General features: G+C 43.4%; 1 protein-coding gene across 2 annotated transcripts in view; it reads left to right on the forward strand.

The window, feature by feature from the left end:
- Positions 1 to 23,991, forward strand: part of LOC124143046 (NGFI-A-binding protein 1-like) — a 141,407-nt gene that overhangs the window by 10,110 nt on the left and 107,306 nt on the right. For both annotated transcript variants that reach the window (XM_048382387.1, XM_048382388.1), the window contains one exon: positions 3,024 to 3,110. In XM_048382387.1, the coding sequence (XP_048238344.1) occupies positions 3,024 to 3,110 (87 nt within the window). The remainder of the gene's footprint in view (positions 1 to 3,023; positions 3,111 to 23,991) is intronic.

Genomic DNA, 23,991 nt, shown 5'->3' on the forward strand with positions numbered 1-23,991 from the left:
GTTAGACTAACATCTTGTCTTTGAAATGAACATATCCTACAGAAAAAACAGTTGTTCAATTATCTTAATAAAAATATAATAAAAAGGAGCCCAGAGACTCTCTTCATTTTCAGACCTGATACTGCAGTAAACTTGCCAAACAGTATAGACTTGCATGGGCTGTATTTGATATATTTGTATCAGGGTCTGTAAGAAATAGCCTGGAAGGAACCTAGTCGTAAGTCTAACTTTGTCTACTTCTAAAGGCTTAAGACTGTTATATAATGTTTATCACATGGACAAGCCTTGGCTTCGGCAACACTCTTCACACAAACCGAGTCGCTTGATGCTAGAATTGTCTGATGAACTTTGGAAAATCTAGAAATGAATAAACGCGCAAAAAAAAATCCAGATTAATCATAGACAGATGTTTACCAAATGACTTCGTGATTATTTTGCATGATTGATATCGGGAGCAAAAATATCAACGTTTATGAAGTGCTATATACTCATCCATTACAAAATCAGTGTGTCATAAAATCATTTTTTTCAGGTAAAACAAAACTTGCAATACTTTTCAACCTTTTGTTCAAAATCGATTTCTGTGTAAATATGATACTATTAAACAAATGACAGCTAATTTATAAAATTGTTACAGCACAAACACACATATTGCATTTAATCAATTCGGTGTAATTAATGGAAGTGCGGAACTGTATCCTATATGTCCCTACTAAAGCACAGCTGTCCTCCTGTCGGACTGTGTGATCAAAACACAAGTAAACGAATAAAATATGCTTGCATTCGAAACACAAGGTCGCGACGACCCAGCTACAAGCCATATTATTCCATCTAACAACTGCGAGAACATCACTACTTTTTCCCGACCCCACAAAAGTACAAAGCCTGTTTTTTAAACTCAAAGCGAGGTATTGTTGCAAAGCAGTTACCTCCCTTACACCGTGATCACGCTAGACTCACATTGTGGAATATTTTCCAAACAACAGATAGTGTGCTCTATTCAAGCCGGCGGGGTTACACCACATGACCCGACTGGGTGGGGCTGGTCGCACAACTCCATGCGACTTACTAGCAACGCCCACTTCCCCCGAGCGGCGTTCCCATGGTGACGGTCGGGGGCTGGGACGGACTATTTTTGCAGCGGAGTAATAGCTATCCAAGCTTCTAGTTGCGCGTATGGATTCGAATTACAAAAATCGGATCGAACCGCTTTCCCTAAATCATTTATGAATTCGACAAACGTGTTAGAATTGTTTTGTTAATTGAGCGCAACACCATATGTTATCAATTTACTCGAATTTAATTTTCTGCATACCTGCATTCCAAAAGCTTGAATAATAACGTTCATAAAAAAATCATAATTCAATAACTCAATATACTCTCTGAAGTAGTGTTTATCATGTCAATATTCAGACAGAGATCCGTAAAACATAGATAAAGCCTACCTATGAATAACATATTTGATATCCTACACTGCATTATAAATTTCACTAAAGTCACTTAAAATTACCTTCCATCACTTTTTAAAAGGAACTTTATCGTCTGCTGTGGATCGTGTGTGGGATACTTGTGACGGGTTTTTATGCGTATTATACTGTCACGTTCCGAATGATCTTTATTTCAAATAGGTTCTATATCAAACTGATACTTTGGGGCGGAAAATGATCAGTTTGATCGTAAATAGTCGGCTGGAAATTATATATCTACTTAAAAAAACGGCATTGTTCAGCACGATGAAGGATATAAAATAATTCTGAAACAAGATTAAACATGAGTTAAACATTTTCATCGTTAGGTTATCGTTGTTACGTTTTAACCAGACACAAGAGAAGTGGCCACTGAAGTGTATGTAAAACAATACGCGAGGTAAAATAATTCCAACTTCTACTGGCTATATTACTTTATTTAGTTGTCCTGGTTGTTGTATTTTTCTGAAAAAAAGACCACCTAAATTTAAGCCCATTGACTTCAATTCAGAATCTATTCTGAATAAATCAATCGCTTCAAAATAAGTCTTCTTTTTAACGTCTAGAGTGACGTCATTTTCAAAATGGCGCATTCTTGTAAACTGAGGGGTTAAAGAAAGTATAAAGGCATGTTTGATGGTGGCTAAAAATGATATGAAATGGTTTTCGATGCGATGTATTTGATTCGGTATGATTGTTGTTCTTTGACATTATGTTTGCAGTGTTTCGGCGACTGTTTTCATCCTAGTACTGTTTTGATAACGTTTTCAATTTTTGGGTTAAATTCAGTGTTCAAATGTATACGTCATTTTGCCAGTCTGTTTCTAGGAATGCTTTTGGACAGTGGTAAATGGGAGTGATGTGAGTGAGTGAGGCAGATTTGGACATCTTGCGACGTAGCGAGTACTGAGCTGCGCGTGTGAGTGAGTGAGTTTTAATGCTGTTTTGAACAGTATAGAAGTTGTAGCATGGCGTGTCAGATTGATCCCCGAAGTGATGCAGATCTCAGACGTTTACCATTTTGGTGAAACCTATGAGCACGTGTACGTTGCCGACAAACCGACAAACAAATTCATGGCAAATATGGGATTCGGACCCACCATCATAGATTTCTTCACGCCTAATGTACGCGATTCTGCACCGCGCATGCGCCGCCTTAGACGACTGGGCCACCTGTGTCCCCGCTGTGCTTCTTACGTTTGCAAAGATTTGTTGTTTTTTTTTGTTTGTTTGTTGTTTAACGCCACAATCAACAATATTCCAGCTATATGACGGCGGTCTGGTAATCATCGAGTCTAGACCAAACAATCCAGTGATTGATATCATGAGCATCAATTGGGATATGATGACATGCTTCAAACCAAGTCAGTGGGCCTGACCACTCGATCCCGTTAGTCGCCTTTTACGACAAGCACAGTCGCCTCTTACGGCAAGCATGGGTTGCTGAAGACCTATTCTACCCCGGATCTTCACAAGTCGATACATGTTAAAAGAGTTTACTTTTCGGGATCATGTGTTTGTTTATTTATTTTGTATGTTTTTCTGCTTATATTTCAGGCATGCGTCCTTACGGGCACTATTCCCCCGACAAACAGTACGCTAATTACTTCCCCCCGCATCTACTGACGTACAACGGTGAAACAAGTAAGTAAACAAACTTGAAATACAGATTTGCTAAAGAACAACAAATAGACCCGAACCCAAGAGACGATCAAATATTGAAACTACTTTTGTTCATTTAGAAAAGAAAGTATTTCAAGACATGTGTAGGTGTTATGCTTTACGTGTGGGCAACTTATAAAAAAAATCAACCAAACCCAAGAAAATACTTGAAACCCTCGGCTATTTGTGGTTATTTTGTTTTGGTGGTTGTTTGTACACATGGGAAATTTTCTATTTCAGACAAGAGTAAACTTGAAAATAACTTGTATTTTTCCTCATTTGCCTCACACATGACCTAGTTTTAGTCTCCGGCAAGGATGTTCGGTTTCAACCTTTTTCACATCTTAATACTGAATATATTTTTTATTTCAGCAGGAAGTGTTTTTGTGTTGTTTGTATAGACATACATTCTTAGTTTTTATTATATTTACAATGAAAAGTCTTACATAGCGAATGATGTGTAGCAGCGGTTGTCGTGTTTATATAGTGTTGTTATTCAGTATATTGTATAGGCATGTATTCCATTTTTAGCAATATGCTTTCTTTATTTCAACGTACGCGTTTTCGAAGAACAATAGATATGCAACAACTACCGTAACCTTTGAATAAGTGCCTGCCTTGAAAAAACGCCTATTGTGAAACTCTGTTCCCTTAAGGCTTGTGATGTTTTTGTTTGTTTGTTTGTTGTTTAACGCCGCACCCAGCAATATTCCAGCTATATGACGGCAGTCTGTAAATAATCGAGTCTGGTCGAGACAATCCGGTGATTTACATGAGCATCGATCCACGCAATTGGGATCGGATGACTTGCATCAACCAAGTCTGCGACCACCCGATCAGTTAGTCGCCTCTTACGGCAAGCACAGGTTGCTGAAGACCTTTTTTTACTCAAACCTTAATGAGTAAAAGGCTTGTGAAACCCCCGAGTGTGGCACTGAAACAATGTAAAATAAAGGTGATGTAATCGTCTGCTTGAAAATATAAACGGCCGCCTCGAATTAAGACCGACTTCCCGAAATAAATTTTCAACCAGCGCTTACTCCAGGTTTTACGGTAGGATTAACAGCTACAGCTATGCAGATCAGCCATCTGCCGTGGTCTCACCTGTTGTGTTTCTTGCAAGGGTGTGAATCTCGCAGGCATGACAGTGTTGATTAGATGTATAGATAGCTGCATTTGTTCTCATGGACAGACCGCCCTAAACCGTGAGGTGAGGTGAAGTGACATGGAGTTTAACGTCGCGTCCAAGATTATTGCACTTATTGCATGCACGTATGTGTGTCTGCTTGTACTAGTCGGTTTTATAGTGCTAGCCCACTGAGATACCATGCCGCAGTTTAACATGAATACCCCACTCAGACACAGTATACTGACTCCGAGCCGACCAGTCCCTGTTTTAGCCTCTAAATGCCGAGCGCCAGGGTAACAACAAGTACAATCTTTCAATGTCTTTTGGTATGACGCAGCCGGGGATCAAACCCCGGACCTTCCGCTCTCCAGGCGGACGGTCTACGACAAGACCCGGAGGCGGTCCCTAACCCGTGACGGGCCTTTCTAAACAGGTCTTCTCTTATGCGTTGTAACAATCATACGTTAATCAACGTCTCAACTGAGACTTCAACTGTAGAAGTAACGACCACGTCCGTCACCTATAGGTCACTATCATTATCAGCGGTAATTATCGACTGGTCGAAATATTGCTTCGCAATTGTTCATGGTCCTATGGCTCGCTACATTATCGATAGTATTGAGATAAATGTAAAAATGAAATAACGCTCTCGATTTGTTTGTTCTTTAACGCCACACTCAGCAGTATTCCACACACATGATGGTGGTCTGTAAATAATCGAGTCTGGACCAGACAATCCAGTCTTTGACATCATGAGCATCGATCCACCCAAATGGGATACAATGGCATGCATCAACCAAGTCACCGAGTCTGATCCCGTTAGTCGCCTCTTTCGACAAGCGTAGTCGCCTTTTACGGCAAGCATGAAGATCTATTCTGACCCGGATCTTCACGGGTGTGGACTTCAAGTGAACATGTCGGGCGTTGACGTTTTAGTGTGGTGTGGTGGGGGTGATGGTGTACTGTAATGCCGGGAACATATAGCCATTGTAATGAGTGCCCTGTGTGAAACTGGGACATAAAGGATTATTATTAACTGCAAAGTTCAAATGCATCCTACAAATTGGAGCTAGCAGTCAAAGAAAATGGTTTTTGAAGGACGTGAATTAAATTTGCTTGAACAGCCAAATTGTTCTTAGTCTATTGTCTCAATAACATATTTATCCCACTATCGCAATGCTATTGATATAGTGGTACTCGGTTGTAATTGTGTCTCAATAGTGTTTGAAGTATTGCAACAGTAGAAATGTCCCCCAAAGTCACCCTTAATAGTTTCTTTCTCGCTCTTGTAGGACGTCTGGTCATCTCGTGTGTCGTCTGGTCATCTCTTGTAGGTCGCCTGGTCATCTCTTGTAGGTCGTCCGGTCATCTCTTGTGTGTCGCCTGGTCATCTCTTGTAGGTCGTCCGGTCATCTCTTGTAGGTCGTCTGGTCATCTCTTGTAGGTCGTCCGGTCATCTCTTGTAGGTCGTCTGGTCATCTCTTGTAGGTCGTCCGGTCATCTCTTGTAGGTCGTCCGGTCATCGCTTGCGTGTCGCCTGGTCATCTCTTGTAGGTCGTCCGGTCATCTCTTGTAGGTCGTCTGGTCTTCTCTTGTAGGTCGTCGGGTCATCTCTTGTAGGTCGTCCGGTCATCTCTTGTAGGTCGCCTGGTCATCTCTTGTAGGTCGTCTGGTCATCTCTTGTAGGTCGTCCGGTCATCTATTGTAGGTCGTCTGGTCATCTCTTGTAGGTCGTCTGGTCATCTCTTGTAGGTCGTCTGGTCATCTCTTGTAGGTCGTCCGGTCATCTCTTGTAGGTCGTCTGCTCATCTCTTGTAGGTCGTCTGGTCATCTCTTGTAGGTCGTCCGGTCATCTCTTGTAGGTCGTCCGGTTATCTCTTGTAGGTCGTCCGGTCATCTCTTGTGTGAGTCTGGTCATCTCTTGTAGGTCGCCTGGTCATCTCTTGTAGGTCGTCCGGTCATCTCTTGTTGGTCGCCTGGTCATCTCTTGTAGGTCGTCCGGTCATCTCTTGTAGGTCGTCCGGTCATCTCTTGTAGGTCGCCTGGTCATCTCTTGTAGGTCGTCCGGTCATCTCTTGTAGGTCGCCTGGTCATCTCTTGTAGGTCGTCCGGTCATCTCTTGTAGGTCGCCTGGTCTTCTCTTGTAGGTCGTCTGGTCATCTCTTGTGTGTCGCCTGGTCATCTCTTGTGTGTCGCCTGGTCATCTCTTGTAGGTCGCCTGGTCATCTCTTGTAGGTCGTCCGGTCATCTCTTGTAGGTCGCCTGGTCTTCTCTTGTAGGTCGCCTGGTCATCTCTTGTGTGTCGCCTGGTCATGTCTTGTAGGTCGTCCGGTCATTTCTTGTGTGTCGCCTGGTCTTCTCTTGTAGGTCGTCTGGTCATTTCTTGTGTGTCGCCTGGTCTTCTCTTGTAGGTCGTCTGGTCATCTCTTGTAGGTCGTCTGGTCATCTCTTGTAGGTCGTCCGGTCTTCGCTTGTGTGTCGCCTGGTCATCTCTTGTAGATCGTCTAGTCATCTCTTGTAGGTCGTCCGGTCATCGCTTGTGTGTCGCCTGGTCATCTCTTGTAGATCGTCTAGTCCTCTCTTGTAGGTCGTCCGGTCATCGCTTGTGTGTCGCCTGGTCATCTCTTGTAGGTCGCCTGGTCATCTCTTGTAGGTCGCCTGGTCATCTCTTGTAGGTCGTCCGGTCATCGCTTGTGTGTCGCCTGGTCATCTCTTGTAGGTCGCCTGGTCATCTCTTGTAGGTCGCCTGGTCATCTCTTGTAGGTCGTCCGGTCATCGCTTGTGTGTCGCCTGGTCTTCTCTTGTAGGTCGTCTGGTCATCTCTTGTAGGTCGTCCGGTCATCTCTTGTAGGTCGTCTGGTCATCTCTTGTAGGTCGCCTGGTCATCTCTTGTAGGTCGTCCGGTCATCTCTTGTGTGTCGCCTGGTCATCTCTTGTAGGTCGTCTGGTCATCTCTTGTAGGTCGTCTGGTCTTCTCTTGTAGGTCGTCTGGTCATCTCTTGTAGGTTGCCTGGTCATCTCTTGTAGGTCGCCTGGTCATCTCTTGTAGGTCGTCTGGTCATCTCTTGTAGGTCGTCCGGTCATCTCTTGTAGGTCGTCTGGTCACCTCTTGTAGGTCGTCTGGTCATCTCTTGTAGGTCGTCCGGTCATCTCTTGTAGGTCGTCTGGTCATCTCTTGTAGGTCGTCCGGTCATCTCTTGTAGGTCGTCTGGTCATCTCTTGTAGGTCGTCCGGTCATCTCTTGTAGGTCGTCCGGTCATCTCTTGTAGGTCGTCTGGTCATCTCTTGTAGGTCGTCTGGTCATCTCTTGTAGGTCGTCCGGTCATCTCTTGTAGGTCGTCCGGTCATCTCTTGTAGGTCGTCCGGTCATCTCTTGTAGGTCGTCTGCTCATCTCTTGTAGGTCGTCCGGTCTTCGCTTGTGTGTCGCCTGGTCATCTCTTGTAGATCGTCTAGTCATCTCTTGTAGGTCGTCCGGTCATCGCTTGTGTGTCGCCTGGTCATCTCTTGTAGATCGTCTAGTCCTCTCTTGTAGGTCGTCCGGTCATCGCTTGTGTGTCGCCTGGTCATCTCTTGTAGGTCGCCTGGTCATCTCTTGTAGGTCGCCTGGTCATCTCTTGTAGGTCGTCCGGTCATCGCTTGTGTGTCGCCTGGTCATCTCTTGTAGGTCGCCTGGTCATCTCTTGTAGGTCGCCTGGTCATCTCTTGTAGGTCGTCCGGTCATCGCTTGTGTGTCGCCTGGTCTTCTCTTGTAGGTCGTCTGGTCATCTCTTGTAGGTCGTCCGGTCATCTCTTGTAGGTCGTCTGGTCATCTCTTGTAGGTCGCCTGGTCATCTCTTGTAGGTCGTCCGGTCATCTCTTGTGTGTCGCCTGGTCATCTCTTGTAGGTCGTCTGGTCATCTCTTGTAGGTCGTCTGGTCTTCTCTTGTAGGTCGTCGGGTCATCTCTTGTAGGTCGCCTGGTCATCTCTTGTAGGTCGCCTGGTCATCTCTTGTGTGTCGTCTGGTCATCTCTTGTAGGTCGTCCGGTCATCTCTTGTAGGTCGTCTGGTCACCTCTTGTAGGTCGTCTGCTCATCTCTTGTAGGTCGTCCGGTCTTCGCTTGTGTGTCGCCTGGTCATCTCTTGTAGATCGTCTAGTCCTCTCTTGTAGGTCGTCCGGTCATCGCTTGTGTGTCGCCTGGTCATCTCTTGTAGGTCGCCTGGTCATCTCTTGTAGGTCGCCTGGTCATCTCTTGTAGGTCGTCCGGTCATCGCTTGTGTGTCGCCTGGTCATCTCTTGTAGGTCGCCTGGTCATCTCTTGTAGGTCGCCTGGTCATCTCTTGTAGGTCGTCCGGTCATCGCTTGTGTGTCGCCTGGTCTTCTCTTGTAGGTCGTCTGGTCATCTCTTGTAGGTCGTCCGGTCATCTCTTGTAGGTCGTCTGGTCATCTCTTGTAGGTCGCCTGGTCATCTCTTGTAGGTCGTCCGGTCATCTCTTGTGTGTCGCCTGGTCATCTCTTGTAGGTCGTCTGGTCATCTCTTGTAGGTCGTCTGGTCTTCTCTTGTAGGTCGTCGGGTCATCTCTTGTAGGTCGCCTGGTCATCTCTTGTAGGTCGCCTGGTCATCTCTTGTGTGTCGTCTGGTCATCTCTTGTATGTCGTCCGGTCATCTCTTGTAGGTCGTCTGGTCACCTCTTGTAGGTCGTCTGGTCATCTCTTGTAGGTCGTCCGGTCATCTCTTGTAGGTCGTCTGGTCATCTCTTGTAGGTCGTCCGGTCATCTCTTGTAGGTCGTCTACTCATCTCTTGTAGGTCGTCCGGTCATCTCTTGTAGGTCGTCTGGTCATCTCTTGTAGGTCGTCTGGTCATCTCTTGTAGGTCGTCTGGTCATCTCTTGTAGGTCGTCTGGTCATCTCTTGTAGGTCGTCCGGTTATCTCTTGTAGGTCGTCCGGTCATCTCTTGTGTGAGTCTGGTCATCTCTTGTAGGTCGCCTGGTCATCTCTTGTAGGTCGCCTGGTCATCTCTTGTAGGTCGTCCGGTCATCGCTTGCGTGTCGCCTGGTCATCTCTTGTAGGTCGTCCGGTCATCTCTTGTAGGTCGTCTGGTCTTCTCTTGTAGGTCGTCGGGTCATCTCTTGTAGGTCGCCTGGTCATCTCTTGTAGGTCGCCTGGTCATCTCTTGTAGGTCGTCTGGTCATCTCTTGTAGGTCGTCTGGTCATCTCTTGTAGGTCGTCTGGTCATCTCTTGTAGGTCGTCTGGTCATCTCTTGTAGGTCGTCCGGTCATCTCTTGTAGGTCGTCTGGTCATCTCTTGTAGGTCGTCCGGTCATCGCTTGCGTGTCGCCTGGTCATCTCTTGTAGGTCGTCCGGTCATCTCTTGTAGGTCGTCTGGTCATCTCTTGTAGGTCGTCTGGTCATCTCTTGTAGGTCGTCTGGTCATCTCTTGTAGGTCGTCCGGTCATCTCTTGTAGGTCGTCTGGTCATCTCTTGTAGGTCGTCCGGTCATCTCTTGTAGGTCGTCATCTCATCTCTTGTAGGTCGTCCGGTCATCTCTTGTAGGTCGTCTGGTCATCTCTTGTAGGTCGTCTGGTCATCTCTTGTAGGTCGTCTGGTCATCTCTTGTAGGTCGTCCGGTTATCTCTTGTAGGTCGTCCGGTCATCTCTTGTGTGAGTCTGGTCATCTCTTGTAGGTCGCCTGGTCATCTCTTGTAGGTCGCCTGGTCATCTCTTGTAGGTCGTCCGGTCATCGCTTGCGTGTCGCCTGGTCATCTCTTGTAGGTCGTCTGGTCATCTCTTGTGTGTCGCCTGGTCATCTCTTGTAGGTTGTAGAACGCCATCAATCTATCCTGACTCATCCAGCATATTAAATTTCCATTCTATTCTATATCTCAAAGTTAACATAGAATCTATCTTGCTAATGACAGTAATTTGATTGGATTGGCTTGTTTTGGCGTCGTTTGAATTGGGCCAAGGAAGTCATGGTACTGAATGAATCGATGGTATATATCCTCATAGTGTGGAGATATAACATCGTGTATGGTCGAGGATGACCGTGTCTTGATGAGTGGTTTCTGGTGTACACAGATAGAAGATTGGTCAATCTCTAAATTCATATTTTATAGTATATATCATCATGCTTTAATAATGTCCAGTTATCAATTATACCACTGTTACAATTACTTTAGATATATTTTTATTATAGTGGTAGATGTACCGACTGAATCACATGACAGTGAACCCAACCAACTTGACATTATTCCCTTTCCTTTGTTGTTGTCATTATCATACATACAGGAGAATTACATTCGGAGAACCATGTGTTGAATCTGTGTCAGTCGCTCTACACATGTGTATGTATATAGATGTGATGTAGATTTACACGCTGTTGTGTTCAGCCCAATTCAAAATATGTACACAGTTTGATACCAGATGCACATTTCAGGCAGTCGAATAGACGCACTGCAGGGGCACATCAGTGAAGCTAGCTCTTCGCACCTATTTAGGAGTTCAGGGACATATGGTACCAAGTCGTCCAAGTTGGCTTGTTCACTTTGTGTGAGTTACGTCCCGTTGCACTCCTCGGATCCGCTGGTCCTGGGTTCGAATCCAAGAATATCGTGGATACCTCTTTCCTCCATTAGTAGGGGTTGTCTAAGGTGTCCCTAGGGCGCGCTAGACAGAAACCAATGATCATTGTTTCGAACTTTTGTTTCTAGGTTTGTCAGCACCATACCTGTGGTCGTAGGTTTCACAAAAGTGGTAAACATCTAAGACCTTCATCACTTCGGGATTTCCTCCCACATACAGCTGACACGACGTGATATAACTGGAATACTGTTCAAAGCGGCGTTAAACACAACACACTTACTTACTAACAGTTCGTTGCTCTGTGACGAATACGGATATATTTTGTTCAGGCTATGGGACGGCATTGGTGCCTGTCACCATTTTGTTCAACAAGCACAGGCATACACATTTTCAACTCAACTGTTGATGGAGGTATATTTCCTTGATACAAAACACTGATTCTCTAATATGTCAAGTGTATATTTTAATAGAATTACATATCTGATTAGTCCCAAAAGTTAAGTATATATACAGTAGTCCTTGAAGACGGACTACACTCCATAATCTCGTTTCCCGTCTATGTCTTGACACTGGAGTGCCAAGAAGTGCCATGTGTTAATTTGGGCAAGCATTAGTTTGCGACAAAACACACTGACAATTTGTTCCAACGTAGTCCGCCTTAAATACATACCAAATGTACAACTGTGGCTGGTTAGCTGATTGGATAAAGCTCTAGCTCGAGACGTACGGCCGGTGTCTTTTTCCAACATGGACAGATTTTAGATGTCTATCCCCTGTCATAACATGGTGGGGTTACAAAACAGAGAGACAACATAGATCTCAGCCCTCACAGAGGCTTAAAGATGGAGATGTAAGAGACACAGCAAGGGCACGGGCCCTGCTAGAGTTAAAGGGGGAGACATATTTTAGAGACAACATCGACCCCAGCCCCACGAGGATTAAAGGTGCAGTCACAGATTAGAGACACAACATTGATACTAGCTCTGTGAGGGTTAAAGGTGCAGTCTCAGATGTTAGAGACACAGCATGAACCCAGCCCTGTGAGGGTTAAAGAGACAGTCAATGAAGTTAGAGACACAACATGGACCCAGCCCTGCGAGGGTTAAAGGTGCAGTCTCAGATGTTAGAGACACAGCATGAACCCAGCCCTGTGAGGGTTAAAGAGACAGTCTCAGATGTTAGGGACACAACATGGACCCAGCCCTGCGAAGGTTAAAGGTGCAGTCTCAGATGTTAGAGACACAGCATGAACCCAGCCCTGTGAGGGTTAAAGAGACAGTCAATGAAGTTAGAGACACAACATGGACCCAGCCCTGCGAGGGTTAAAGGTGCAGTCTCAGATGTTAGAGACACAGCATGAACCCAGCCCTGTGAGGGTTAAAGGAGGAGTCACAGATTGTTATAGCGACATCACTGTTATCCCAGGAAGGGGCTGTGACACATTGCACGATCTGATTTGCCGAACTTGAACTTACCCAAAACCTAGCACCTAGTGAGTGATGCGTTAAACTTGGCACAATCACTGAGACACATACACAGATCAATATCCCAGAAAGGCATACCGGATTTGTTTTCAACAAACAGGAACAACAGCTGGGACATTCTTATCTTGATCCGACACTGCTTGTTTCTGCAACAAATCTGCCATCTGCAATTTGAAATGGTAGTTTACGAGGGTTGGTCAAAAAGATCTAAGCCCGACTAACTTTCAAATACGGGCCATAACAAAGTGAACTAGTCAATGTAGTACATTGTTTGAGTAGTTCATTGCAAGTGTATTTGGTCTGTTGAGGCCGTTTGTATATTAGTGACAGCCAGTTGAACGTGATAGGGGTCCATATGGACACAGAAATGGAAAAGAACGAGTACCGAGCAGTCATCAAGTGTTTTGCTTTAGAGAAAAGTACTCCCCAAGAAATTCCAGACCCCATGTCACAAGTGTATTGGGATAAGTACCCGAGCTATTCCACTGTTACGCGTTTGGCAGCCATGTTTATGGCTGGGAGAACAAGTCTTGATGATGACCCTAGGTCGGGACGTCCCTCAACTTTCATCAATGATGATTCAATCGAGGTGATGGAAAAACTACTGTCAGATAGACGTATTACCATTGCTGAACTTGAGGAAGACACAGGTCTAAGCCATGGATCCACTGAAACTATTATTCATCAACATTACTGATGAATAAGATATCTGCTCCTTGGGTGCCAAATGTTCTAAATTCTGATCTTAAGGAAAAAGAAACTGACATTGCTAGAGACAATTTACAGCTAATTGAGGAGGATTTCATCAAATTAAAAAAGAGATTAATAACGGGTGATGAAACATGGGTCTACCACTATGCTTCCCGAGTCAAAACGTCAATAAGTGGAATGGCACCATTCCATTTCTTCGGCAAGACAGAAATTCAAGTCTTCAAGATCAGAGAAGAAAATTATGGCCTCTGTATTCTGGGATGCAAAGGGTGTGATCCTTGTTGGTTACTTAGAAAGTCCAAAGACAAGTACCGATGCTTACAATGCTGATTTGCTTTATCGCCTGACAAATTCTATCAAAGAAAATCGGCGATGAATGCTGACTGCTGGAGTTCTACTACTTCATGACAATGCCTCTTCTCAAACCACTCGACTTACAAAGGCTGCTGAGCGACAACGTGGTTCGAAGAGCTTACTCAAAGCTGCCGCAAATGGGTTTTTCAGGGTGGCGTCAGAAAACATCTTCCTGGCTGGAATTGATAAGCTTCGCTGTCGAAATGAGAAGTGTATTGAAAAGCAAGAAGATTATGTTGAAAGTCATAATTAAAAACAGTTTCACAATTGTTGGTTTTGTTTGTTAGGCTTAGAACTTTTTGACCAGCCCTCGTATGAATATAGCGTAATATCACGAGCAATACTTTATTTATTCATACCTGTCTATATTTAGCCTTTACATTTATATTTTTGCCTAATCACACCAACATATAGGGGCTGGACGCATTTAATGAAAATATAATAAAGCAATATTTTACAAATGTACCCCCGTACAGCAGAATCGTATCCCAAAACACGACCGTTGTACCCAATACAACACAGTTATACCCCATACAACACAGTTGTACCTCATACAACACAGTTATACCTCATACAACACAGTTATACCTCATACACCACAGTTATACCTCATACAACACAGTTATACCTCATACAACACAGTTATACCTCATACACCACAGTTATACCTCATACAACACAGTTACACCCATACAACACAGTTATACCTCATACAACACAGTTATACCTCATACAACACAGTTATACCTCATACACCACAGTTATACCTCATACAACACAGTTACACCCATACAACACAGTTATACCTCATACAACACAGTTATACTTCATACAACACAGTTATACCTCATACACCACAGTTATACCTCATACAACACAGTTATACCTCATACACCACAGTTATACCTCATACAACACAGTTATACCTGATACAACACAGTTATACCTCATACAACACAGTTATACCTCATACACCACAGTTATACCTCATACACCACAGTTATACCTCATACAACACAGTTATACCTCATACACCACAGTTAAACCTCATACAACACAGTTATACCTCATTCACCACAGTTATATCTCATACAACACAGTTATACCTCATTCATCACAGTTATACCTCATACAACACAGTTATACCTCATACACCACAGTTATACCTCATACACCACAGTTATAGCTCATACAACACATCTATACTCCATACAACACAGTTGTACCTCATACAACACAGTTATACCTCATACACCACAGTTATACCTCATACAACACAGTTATACCTCATACACCACAGTTACACCTCATACAACACAGTTATACCTCATACAACACAGCTGTACCTCATACACCACAGTTATACCTCATACAACACAGTTATATTTCATACACCACAGTTTTACCTCATACAACACAGTTATACATCATACAACACAGTTACACCTCATACACCACAGTTATACCTCATACAACACAGCTACACCTCATACAACACAGTTATACCTCATACACCACAGTTTTACCTCATACAACACAGTTACACCTCATACAACACAGTTATACCTCATACACCACAGTTATACCTCATACAACACAGCTACACCTCATACAACACAGTTACACCTCATACACCACAGTTTTACCTCATACAACACAGTTACACCTCATACAACACAGTTATACCTCATACACCACAGTTATACCTCATATAACACAGTTATAACTCATACAACACAGTTATACCTCATACAACACAGTTATACCTCATACACCACAGTTATACCTCATACACCACAGTTATACCTCATATAACACAGCTACACCTCATACAACACAGTTATACCTGATACAACACAGTTACACCTCATTCACCACAGTTATACCTCATACAACACAGCTACACCTCATACAACACAGTAATACCTCATACACCACAGTTATACCTCATACAACACAGTTATACCTCATACACCACAGTTATACCTCATACAACACAGTTATACCTCATACAACACAGTTACACCTCATTCACCACAGTTATACCTCATACAACACAGTTATACCTCATACACCACAGTTATACCTCACACACCACAGTTATACCTCATACACCACAGTTACACCTCATACAACACAGTTATACCTCATACACCAGAGTTATACCTCATACAACACAGTTATACCTCATACACCACAGTTACACTCATACAACACAGTTATACCTCATACACCACAGTTATACCTCATACACCAGAGTTATACCTCATACAACACATCTATACTCCATACACCACAGTTACACCTCATACAACACAGTTACACCTCATACAACACAGAAGGTGACTTTGCTGCCTAGAGAAGCCATGTCAGCAAATGGGTCCGGGGGATTTGCACAATAGAATGGAAATAGAACTTGATAAGGGAGGTATCCGAAGACTAGTTAATTGCTCATGCTATCAACCACTTGGATACCTGGCCACCAGTGACCGGTGATCGATTATCTACAGATCGGCTTGATAAGTATTACTGTCTGTGGTGTTAAAACATTACTGAATTATCTCGATTTCGACGTTCAGCGTGACCGACGCCATTATTCGCAAACACGAAAACAACGAAAATAGCTCCGACTGAAATAAGAGTGACCTCCCTTTCCCAATATCAACCACTATAATGCGGTTTCGCCTTTTATAAGCTATCCGGTCACCTCGAACTACGGATAAATCGATACAATTAATATTGCTCCCCTTCCCTGTATATCTCGCGCCTCTAGATTGATCGAATGATGACCAAGACTATAACTCAATGTGACTACATTTATTGACCCATCTCTATTAATCACCTCCACTGTCAGTTGTCAGACCACAGATTACAACCTGTCCGCGCAGAGTCTGTACCCAATATGTACATCTCACAATATAGCATTACATCAGATAAAAAAAAATTGTGTCGTCTTGATCAACGCACCTGGTCACTCATGTACCTTGTATCCTATTGAACTATCGAGTTGGTGACCCGTGAAGATCCGGGTTAGTATAGGTCTTCCGAAACCCATATGCTTGCCCTAACAGGCGATTATAATTGTCGTAAGATCGATGCCTATGATATTAATCACTAGGTTGTCTGGTCCAGACTCGATTATTTACAGACCGCCGTCATATAGCTGGAATATTGCTGTGTGGCGTTAAACAAACAAACAAGTGGTTGTATGGTATAGAAAGCACCCCACCATGCGCACTGGATCACCTGTGCGAGCTGACTGACTGGTGTCGACGTACCAGACCACCACGACTATTTAACGCCTCCGTATATCTGATACTGCTTGTCGCGTGTAACACTACATATATGCCCTTTACCGCCTTGTCTGTACATAGTTCCATGCATATTTATACACGGAAAGGATGCCTAATCCTTTACGATACACGCCCTTATCGAAACAACCTGTTCCATACTTTAATTCCTTGTAGCATATATACATTTCATTACAGAATACCTTCTGGCACGTCCTAATGGCATTTTAGATAGAGCCATATCTACTTCCTACTCATACTTTATTGTATTTATCTCGCAACAGTTATGTATATGTTTATTGTTGTTAGTTAACATGGTTTACGTTCAAGAATATATATTGATGTAACCATAAACAGTTCAACCTCGTTAGTCCGAACACCGTAAACCCGGAATCCCGTTCTTTTAGACGAGCCGGCTGGAGACGTATTTATAGATAAAAAGGAACATCATTCCGAGCTCATTATTCGTTAATACGGACAATTTCGTTGGAGCGGTATCGTTCGGATTAACCAGGTTTCACTGTATTTTGTTATCAAAATCAATAATTCAACATAGCGAATTCCCCATCGTATACGACGTACAGGTGCAAACTATATCGAGGTAGACTTGATCTCATAGTGATGACGTATCTATGCATAGAGGTGCAAACTATATCAAGCTAGACTTGATCACATAGTGATGACGGGTGTGTCCTTGTAGGTGCCAACTATATCAAGCTAGACTTGATCACATAGTGATGACGTATCTACCCATAGAGGTGCAAACAATATCGAACTAGACTTGATCGCATAGTGATGACGTATCTATTCATAGAGGTGCAAACTATACCGAGGTAGACTTGATCACATAGTGATGACATATCTACCCATAGAGGTGCAAACTATATCGAGCTAGACTTGATCTCATAGTGATGACGTATCTATGCATAGAGGTGCAAACTATATCCAGGTAGACTTGATCTCATGGTGATGACGTATCTATGCATAGAGGTGCCAATTATATCGAGCTGGACTTGATCTCATAGTGATGACGTATCTATGCATAGAGGTGCAAACTATATCGAGGTAGACTTGATCTCATAGTGATGACGTATCTATGCATAGAGGTGCCAATTATATCGAGCTAGACTTGATCTCATAGTGATGACGTATCTATGCATAGAGGTGCAAACTATATCCAGGTAGACTTGATCTCATAGTGATGACGTATCTATCCATAGAGGTGCAAACTATATCGAGCTAGACTTGATCTCATAGTGATGACTTATCTACCCATAGAGGTGCAAACTATATCGAGCTAGACTTGATCTCATAGTGATGACGTATCTATGCATAGAGGTGCAAACTATATCGAGCTAGACTTGATCTCATAGTGATGACGTTTCTATCCATAGAGGTGCCAATTATATCGAGGTAGACTTGATCTCATAGTGATGACGTATCTATGCATAGAGGTGCCAATTATATCGAGCTAGACTTGATCTCATAGTGATGACGTATCTATGCATAGAGGTGCAAACTATATCGAGCTAGACTTGATCTCTAATGATGACGTATCTATGCATAGAGGTGCCAACTATATAGAGCTAGACTTGATCTCATAGTGATGACGTATCTATGCATAGAGGTGCCAATTATATCGAGGTAGACTTGATCTCATAGTGATGACGTATCTATGCATAGAGGTGCAAACTATATCGAGCTAGACTTGATCTCATAGTGATGACGTATCTATGCATAGAGGTGCCAATTATACCGAGGTAGACTTGATCTCATAGTGATGACGTATCTACTCATAGAGGTGCAAACTATATCGAGGTAGACTTGATCTCATAGTGATGACGAATCTATCCATAGAGGTGCAAACTATATCGAGCTGGACTTGATCTCATAGTGATGACGTATCTATCCATAGAGGTGCCAACTATATCGAGGTAGACTTGATCTCATAGTGATGACGTATCTATGCATAGAGGTGCAAACTATATCGAGGTAGACTTGATCTCATGGTGATGACGTATCTATGCATAGAGGTGCCAACTATATCAAGCTAGACTTGATCTCATAGTGATGGCGTATCTATACATAGAGGTGAAAACTATATCGAGCTAGACTTGATCTCATAGTGATGATGTATCTATGCATAGAGGTGCAAACTATATCGAGCTAGACTTGATCTCTAATGATGACGTATCTATGCATAGAGGTGCCAACTATATAGAGCTAGACTTGATCTCATAGTGATGACGTATCTATGCATAGAGGTGCCAATAATCTCGAGGTAGACTTGATCTCATAGTGATGACGTATCTATGCATAGAGGTGCAAACTATATCGAGCTAGACTTGATCTCATAGTGATGACGTATCTATGCATAGAGGTGCCAATTATACCGAGGTAGACTTGATCTCATAGTGATGACGTATCTATCCATAGAGGTGCAAACTATATCGAGGTAGACTTGATCTCATAGTGATGACGTATCTATCCATAGAGGTGCAAACTATATCGAGCTGGACTTGATCTCATAGTGATGACGTATCTATCCATAGAGGTGCCAACTATATCGAGGTAGACTTGATCTCATAGTGATGACGTATCTATGCATAGAGGTGCAAACTATATCGAGGTAGACTTGATCTCATGGTGATGACGTATCTATGCATAGAGGTGCCAACTATATCAAGCTAGACTTGATCTCATAGTGATGGCGTATCTATACATAGAGGTGAAAACTATATCGAGCTAGACTTGATCTCATAGTGATGACGTATCTATACATAGAGGTGCAAACTATATCGAGCTAGACTTGATCTCATAGTGATGACATATCTATGCATAGAGGTGCAAACTATATCGAGGTAGGCTTGATCTCATAGTGATGACGTATCTATACATAGAGGTGCCAATTATATCGAGCTAGACTTGATCTCATAGTGATGACGTATCTATCCATAGAGGTGCAAACTTTATCGAGCTAGACTTGATCTCATGGTGATGACGTATCTATCCATAGAGGTGCAAACTATATCGAGCTAGACTTGATCTCATGGTGATGACGTATCTATCCATAGAAGTGTAAACTATATCGAGCTCGACTTGATCTCATGGTGATGACGGGTCTGTCCGTGATATTGATGGAATATTGCTAAAAGCGGTGTAAAATCATACTCACCTACTCACCCATTAAACAGATTGACAAGAAGACCTTGACTTGACAAATGAAAAAAACAGCTTTTGAATGACTTGAATTAAGCTTGGTGGCATGGACTAATGTGTTGTCGCATCAGAAGATGCAGTTCTAATAAACGAGGTTCTATTGCATATTCATGCACATGCATGCACATGCATGCACATGCATAACTTCATGTTGTACGAGAGAATGCATACCCTCATTTTGTTCCTGAAGAACCAATCAATACCATATTCAGTCACGTGTTGATATCTACGAGGATTAACTTTCAGCTTCATAGGCCCATGCGCTCGTCCTGACTAAGCCGCTCACTCACCCACGCAAACACCCACCCTGATCCAGCCACTCAACACTACCCACCCACTCACTCACTCACACACGCAACGCCAACCCTGATCCAGCCACCCAACACTACCCACCGACTCACTCACTCACTCACCCACGCACACACCCACCCTGATCCAGCCACCCAACACTACCCACTCACTCACTTACTCACCCACGCAAACACCAACCCTGATCCAGCCACTCAACACTACCCACACACTCACTCACTCACCAACGCACACACCCACCCTGATCCAGACACCCAACACTACCCACTCACTCACTCACTCACCCACGCAAACACCAACCCTGATCCAGCCACTCAACACTACCCACCCACCCACTCACTCACTCACCCACGCAAACACCCACCCTGATCCAGCCACTCAACACTACCCACCCACTCACTCACTCACTAACCCACGCAAACACCAACCCTGATCCAGCCACTCAACACTACCCACCCACTCACTCACTCACTCACCCACGCAAACACCAACCCTGATCCAGCCACTCAACACTACCCACCCACCCACTCACTCACTCACCCACGCAAACACCCACCCTGATCCACCAACGCAACTCATTCCCCTCACTCATTCAGTCAGTCACCAAAACACCCATCCTGGCTCACCCACTCACTCACCCACTCAACCACTCACTCACTCACTCACTCACTCACTCACTCACTCACTCACCCCGTGTTGAACGTCTAAGACCTGCATTACTTCAAGCTTCCCGCCACATAAAACTGACATTTGGAGATATTTATTAAATACGGTTGAAAACGTTTAACCCCCTCACTCACTGTGTGAGATATGCAATTTACCCATTAACACAAGTTGTACGCGAACCAAGCTCCCGGACTCGATTAGAACTGAGTCGTCAGCGGCCTGTTCAGCCAAGATATAAAAATTATTTAAGCGGCAATGCGTAATGTGTTACTCATACCCTCCACTCAAAATGACTCCAACTTTATAAAACCCTATTAACTCTCATAACAAACAAAACCACGTTAAAATCGAACTTGGTCGAAATAAATGTAATATTCGCATCCATTATCAAATTATTATTCGTTTTTCAAATATAAACTTTCTGTTTTTATCAGTAAACACGTCATAGGAAGTAAAGTAATAAACATCCTGATGCATTATTCAAATGAATGTTATAACGTGAATAGGGATGCATGAACAAATATTTAATAGCGCCAGTTAAAGGTTTTAGATAAGCGTCTCACATTGGTTCATTATTATTTAATTGCGTGGAAAACGCAAGGTTTTTACGTGATGTCACTAAGTTCCGTGAATAATTAAACTGTTTTATACGGCAGTTTGCTAACGATGTGATCTGTCGAACAAGTGCGATTTTTTAAGACATCCACGAACGTGTAGCTGCTGCTCTGCCGACGATGGCACCGGCTTTGCCTGTGAGCGCGGTCTTAAATAAAATCTATGATTTCTCATCTATAAATTTATTTGTCGGAGGCATTTATTAAATGTTTATGCCCAAAGTTTTTATATACGTTTGAAAAAGATCAAATTTCTTGTAAATCTTTGTTTGTTTTATTTTAGGCCTTTCTCCGTTATACATTAAAATTCTTTGTTGGAAGATTGATAACAACAGCAGAGACACTAGATTAACACGAAGGGGAAGTTGCTTTTTGTTGTTCCATTGGTCATCAATAGCAGCTTCACAGCCCCAATGAGCTTCGCGGAAAGGTTTACTCTCTAGATAACCAAAATATTTATATGTGTATCCAATGGTCATAACGGCTGCCGATTACGGATATTATTTACAAGGGGGACCTCGAAGAAGATGACGTTCCGATTTGACGTGTAGACAAAGGTGACCGAGTAGCCCCTGGTGCCGATACAAGCAGCAGCAGTTGTGTCCCTTTGCTGTCGTAACTCATCGTGTGTTGTCGTAACTCATCGTGTGGCGTCGTAACTCATCGCGTGGCGTCGTAACTCATCGTGTGGCGTCGTAACTCATCGTGTGGCGACGTATCTCACCTTGTGGCGACGCATCTCACCGAGTGGTCTTGTATCCGTCGTGGGGCGTCCATACTCACCATATGAGGTCGTAACTCACCGTGTGACGTTGTAACTCACCATGTGGCGTTGTAACTCACCACGTGGCGTCGTAACGAACCACGTGGCGTCGTAACCAACCACGTGGCGTCGTATCTCACCGTGTGGCGTCGTAACTCACCACGTGGCGTCGTAACCCACCAAGTGGCGTCCATACTCACCATGTGAGGTCGTATCTCACCGTGTGGCGTCGTGGCCTTCGAGTGAAAGATGTTCACTCCATAGGTTTGCCTGTTCCAGGTGCGACCACTCGTTACAGGGCAACAATGATAGCTGAGTTAGTCATGTTTGATCATTGTTTTGACGCCGCAACATTCTTACGACGCCTCTTAGGACATGTAATTGAGTGCTGGGGACCTTTTCCAGCCATGGTGGAGTAAATGCATTGAATTTCTTTCACACATCACACCTGACTTATAAACGATTAACGAAGAGATATTGGACCTTTTTTGACAACGTATTCAAAACATTTCTGTATCACCATGAACAACGTAGCTTAGTGACATATCAGTTAAGGGGAGGCACGTCAATTTTGTTATTAGGTTGCTATTAAAATTTAAATATTTAACCATAATCACATTACATTGCAGAGTTATTGCTCACGTAAATAGCTAGTGAAAAAGACCCCCAAAATGAAGAGGATATAAATGAAACAGGAGTAAGGTTGTGTAACGCTGTAAGGTTTTAGACATGCAAACCAACAAATTTTCCTTCTCGTAAAACGTGATTAATGTTTCTGAAAAAAACGTCTCGCCTATTCCTATCAGTTATATGAAACAGGAAGTGAGAAAAGGTAGGATGGATAAACGAGATAAAAGACAAATGTGAAACAATATTCGATAAGTAACAGCTGTCGGCGGCCATTTTTGTCACGTTGACGAAGCGAAGTCATGGTCACAGACGTGTTGAAACCTTTTGGCGTCTTATTCTTCATGTGATAATCAATTTCTGAAATAGGTTCTCATCCCATTCACTTTGGAGAGAAACATTCCAACCGTTCACTTCAAATACACGCATAAATAATCAACAAGTAGGAACAATGTTTCCCAAGACCTAGAATATAACCCACGCCAACAGAACAGCTAAAAGGGACACGGCACACGTCTGTGGTGCTGTAATTTGCTGTGCAGAGTTGTGTCCCTTAGGCGCACCCGAACCCTATGATTAGCGGCTCGAATCCCAGATTCCCCTGATCACTGTACCCTTGCTTGTGGGTGTCTTTAAATGTACACTTCTAAGACCTGCAACGCTTCGGGTTTTTTTCAATTAAGCTGACCCACCGTGACTTTATTGCATACCCTTTAAAAGCGGCGTTGGTACATCGCACTTACACACATATTTTGCTATTTACATAAATCTGGTTCAGTGCGTACGATGTGGGATCTGTATGATGTATTGTGTGGTCGATTTAGAGTAACGTGTACAACGTGCTTCACGCATTGTGATCGCGCGGGAAGTCCAACCTTGGAACCATGCGTGACGAGAGAATGCTTTAACTCATAGGGTAAAGTGAGTGAGTGAGTGAAAGATAACATCAATATTCACGCAAGATCATGCGCAGGACGGCAAGCATGGGGTGAACACACTCTAGCCACTGTGTCAGACATATTGGCTATTTACTTTGCCACGTTACAATTGTGCTTTAAATCATCCAAGGGGTGACTTAGTAATACCACTTACGTATCGACAATGATAATATTATATGACATCAAATACAGCAAT

This window comes from Haliotis rufescens, unplaced genomic scaffold (assembly GCF_023055435.1).
Source record: "Haliotis rufescens isolate VD_foot unplaced genomic scaffold, xgHalRufe1.0.p SCAF_4, whole genome shotgun sequence".
Classification (NCBI taxonomy): Eukaryota; Metazoa; Mollusca; class Gastropoda; order Lepetellida; family Haliotidae; genus Haliotis; species Haliotis rufescens.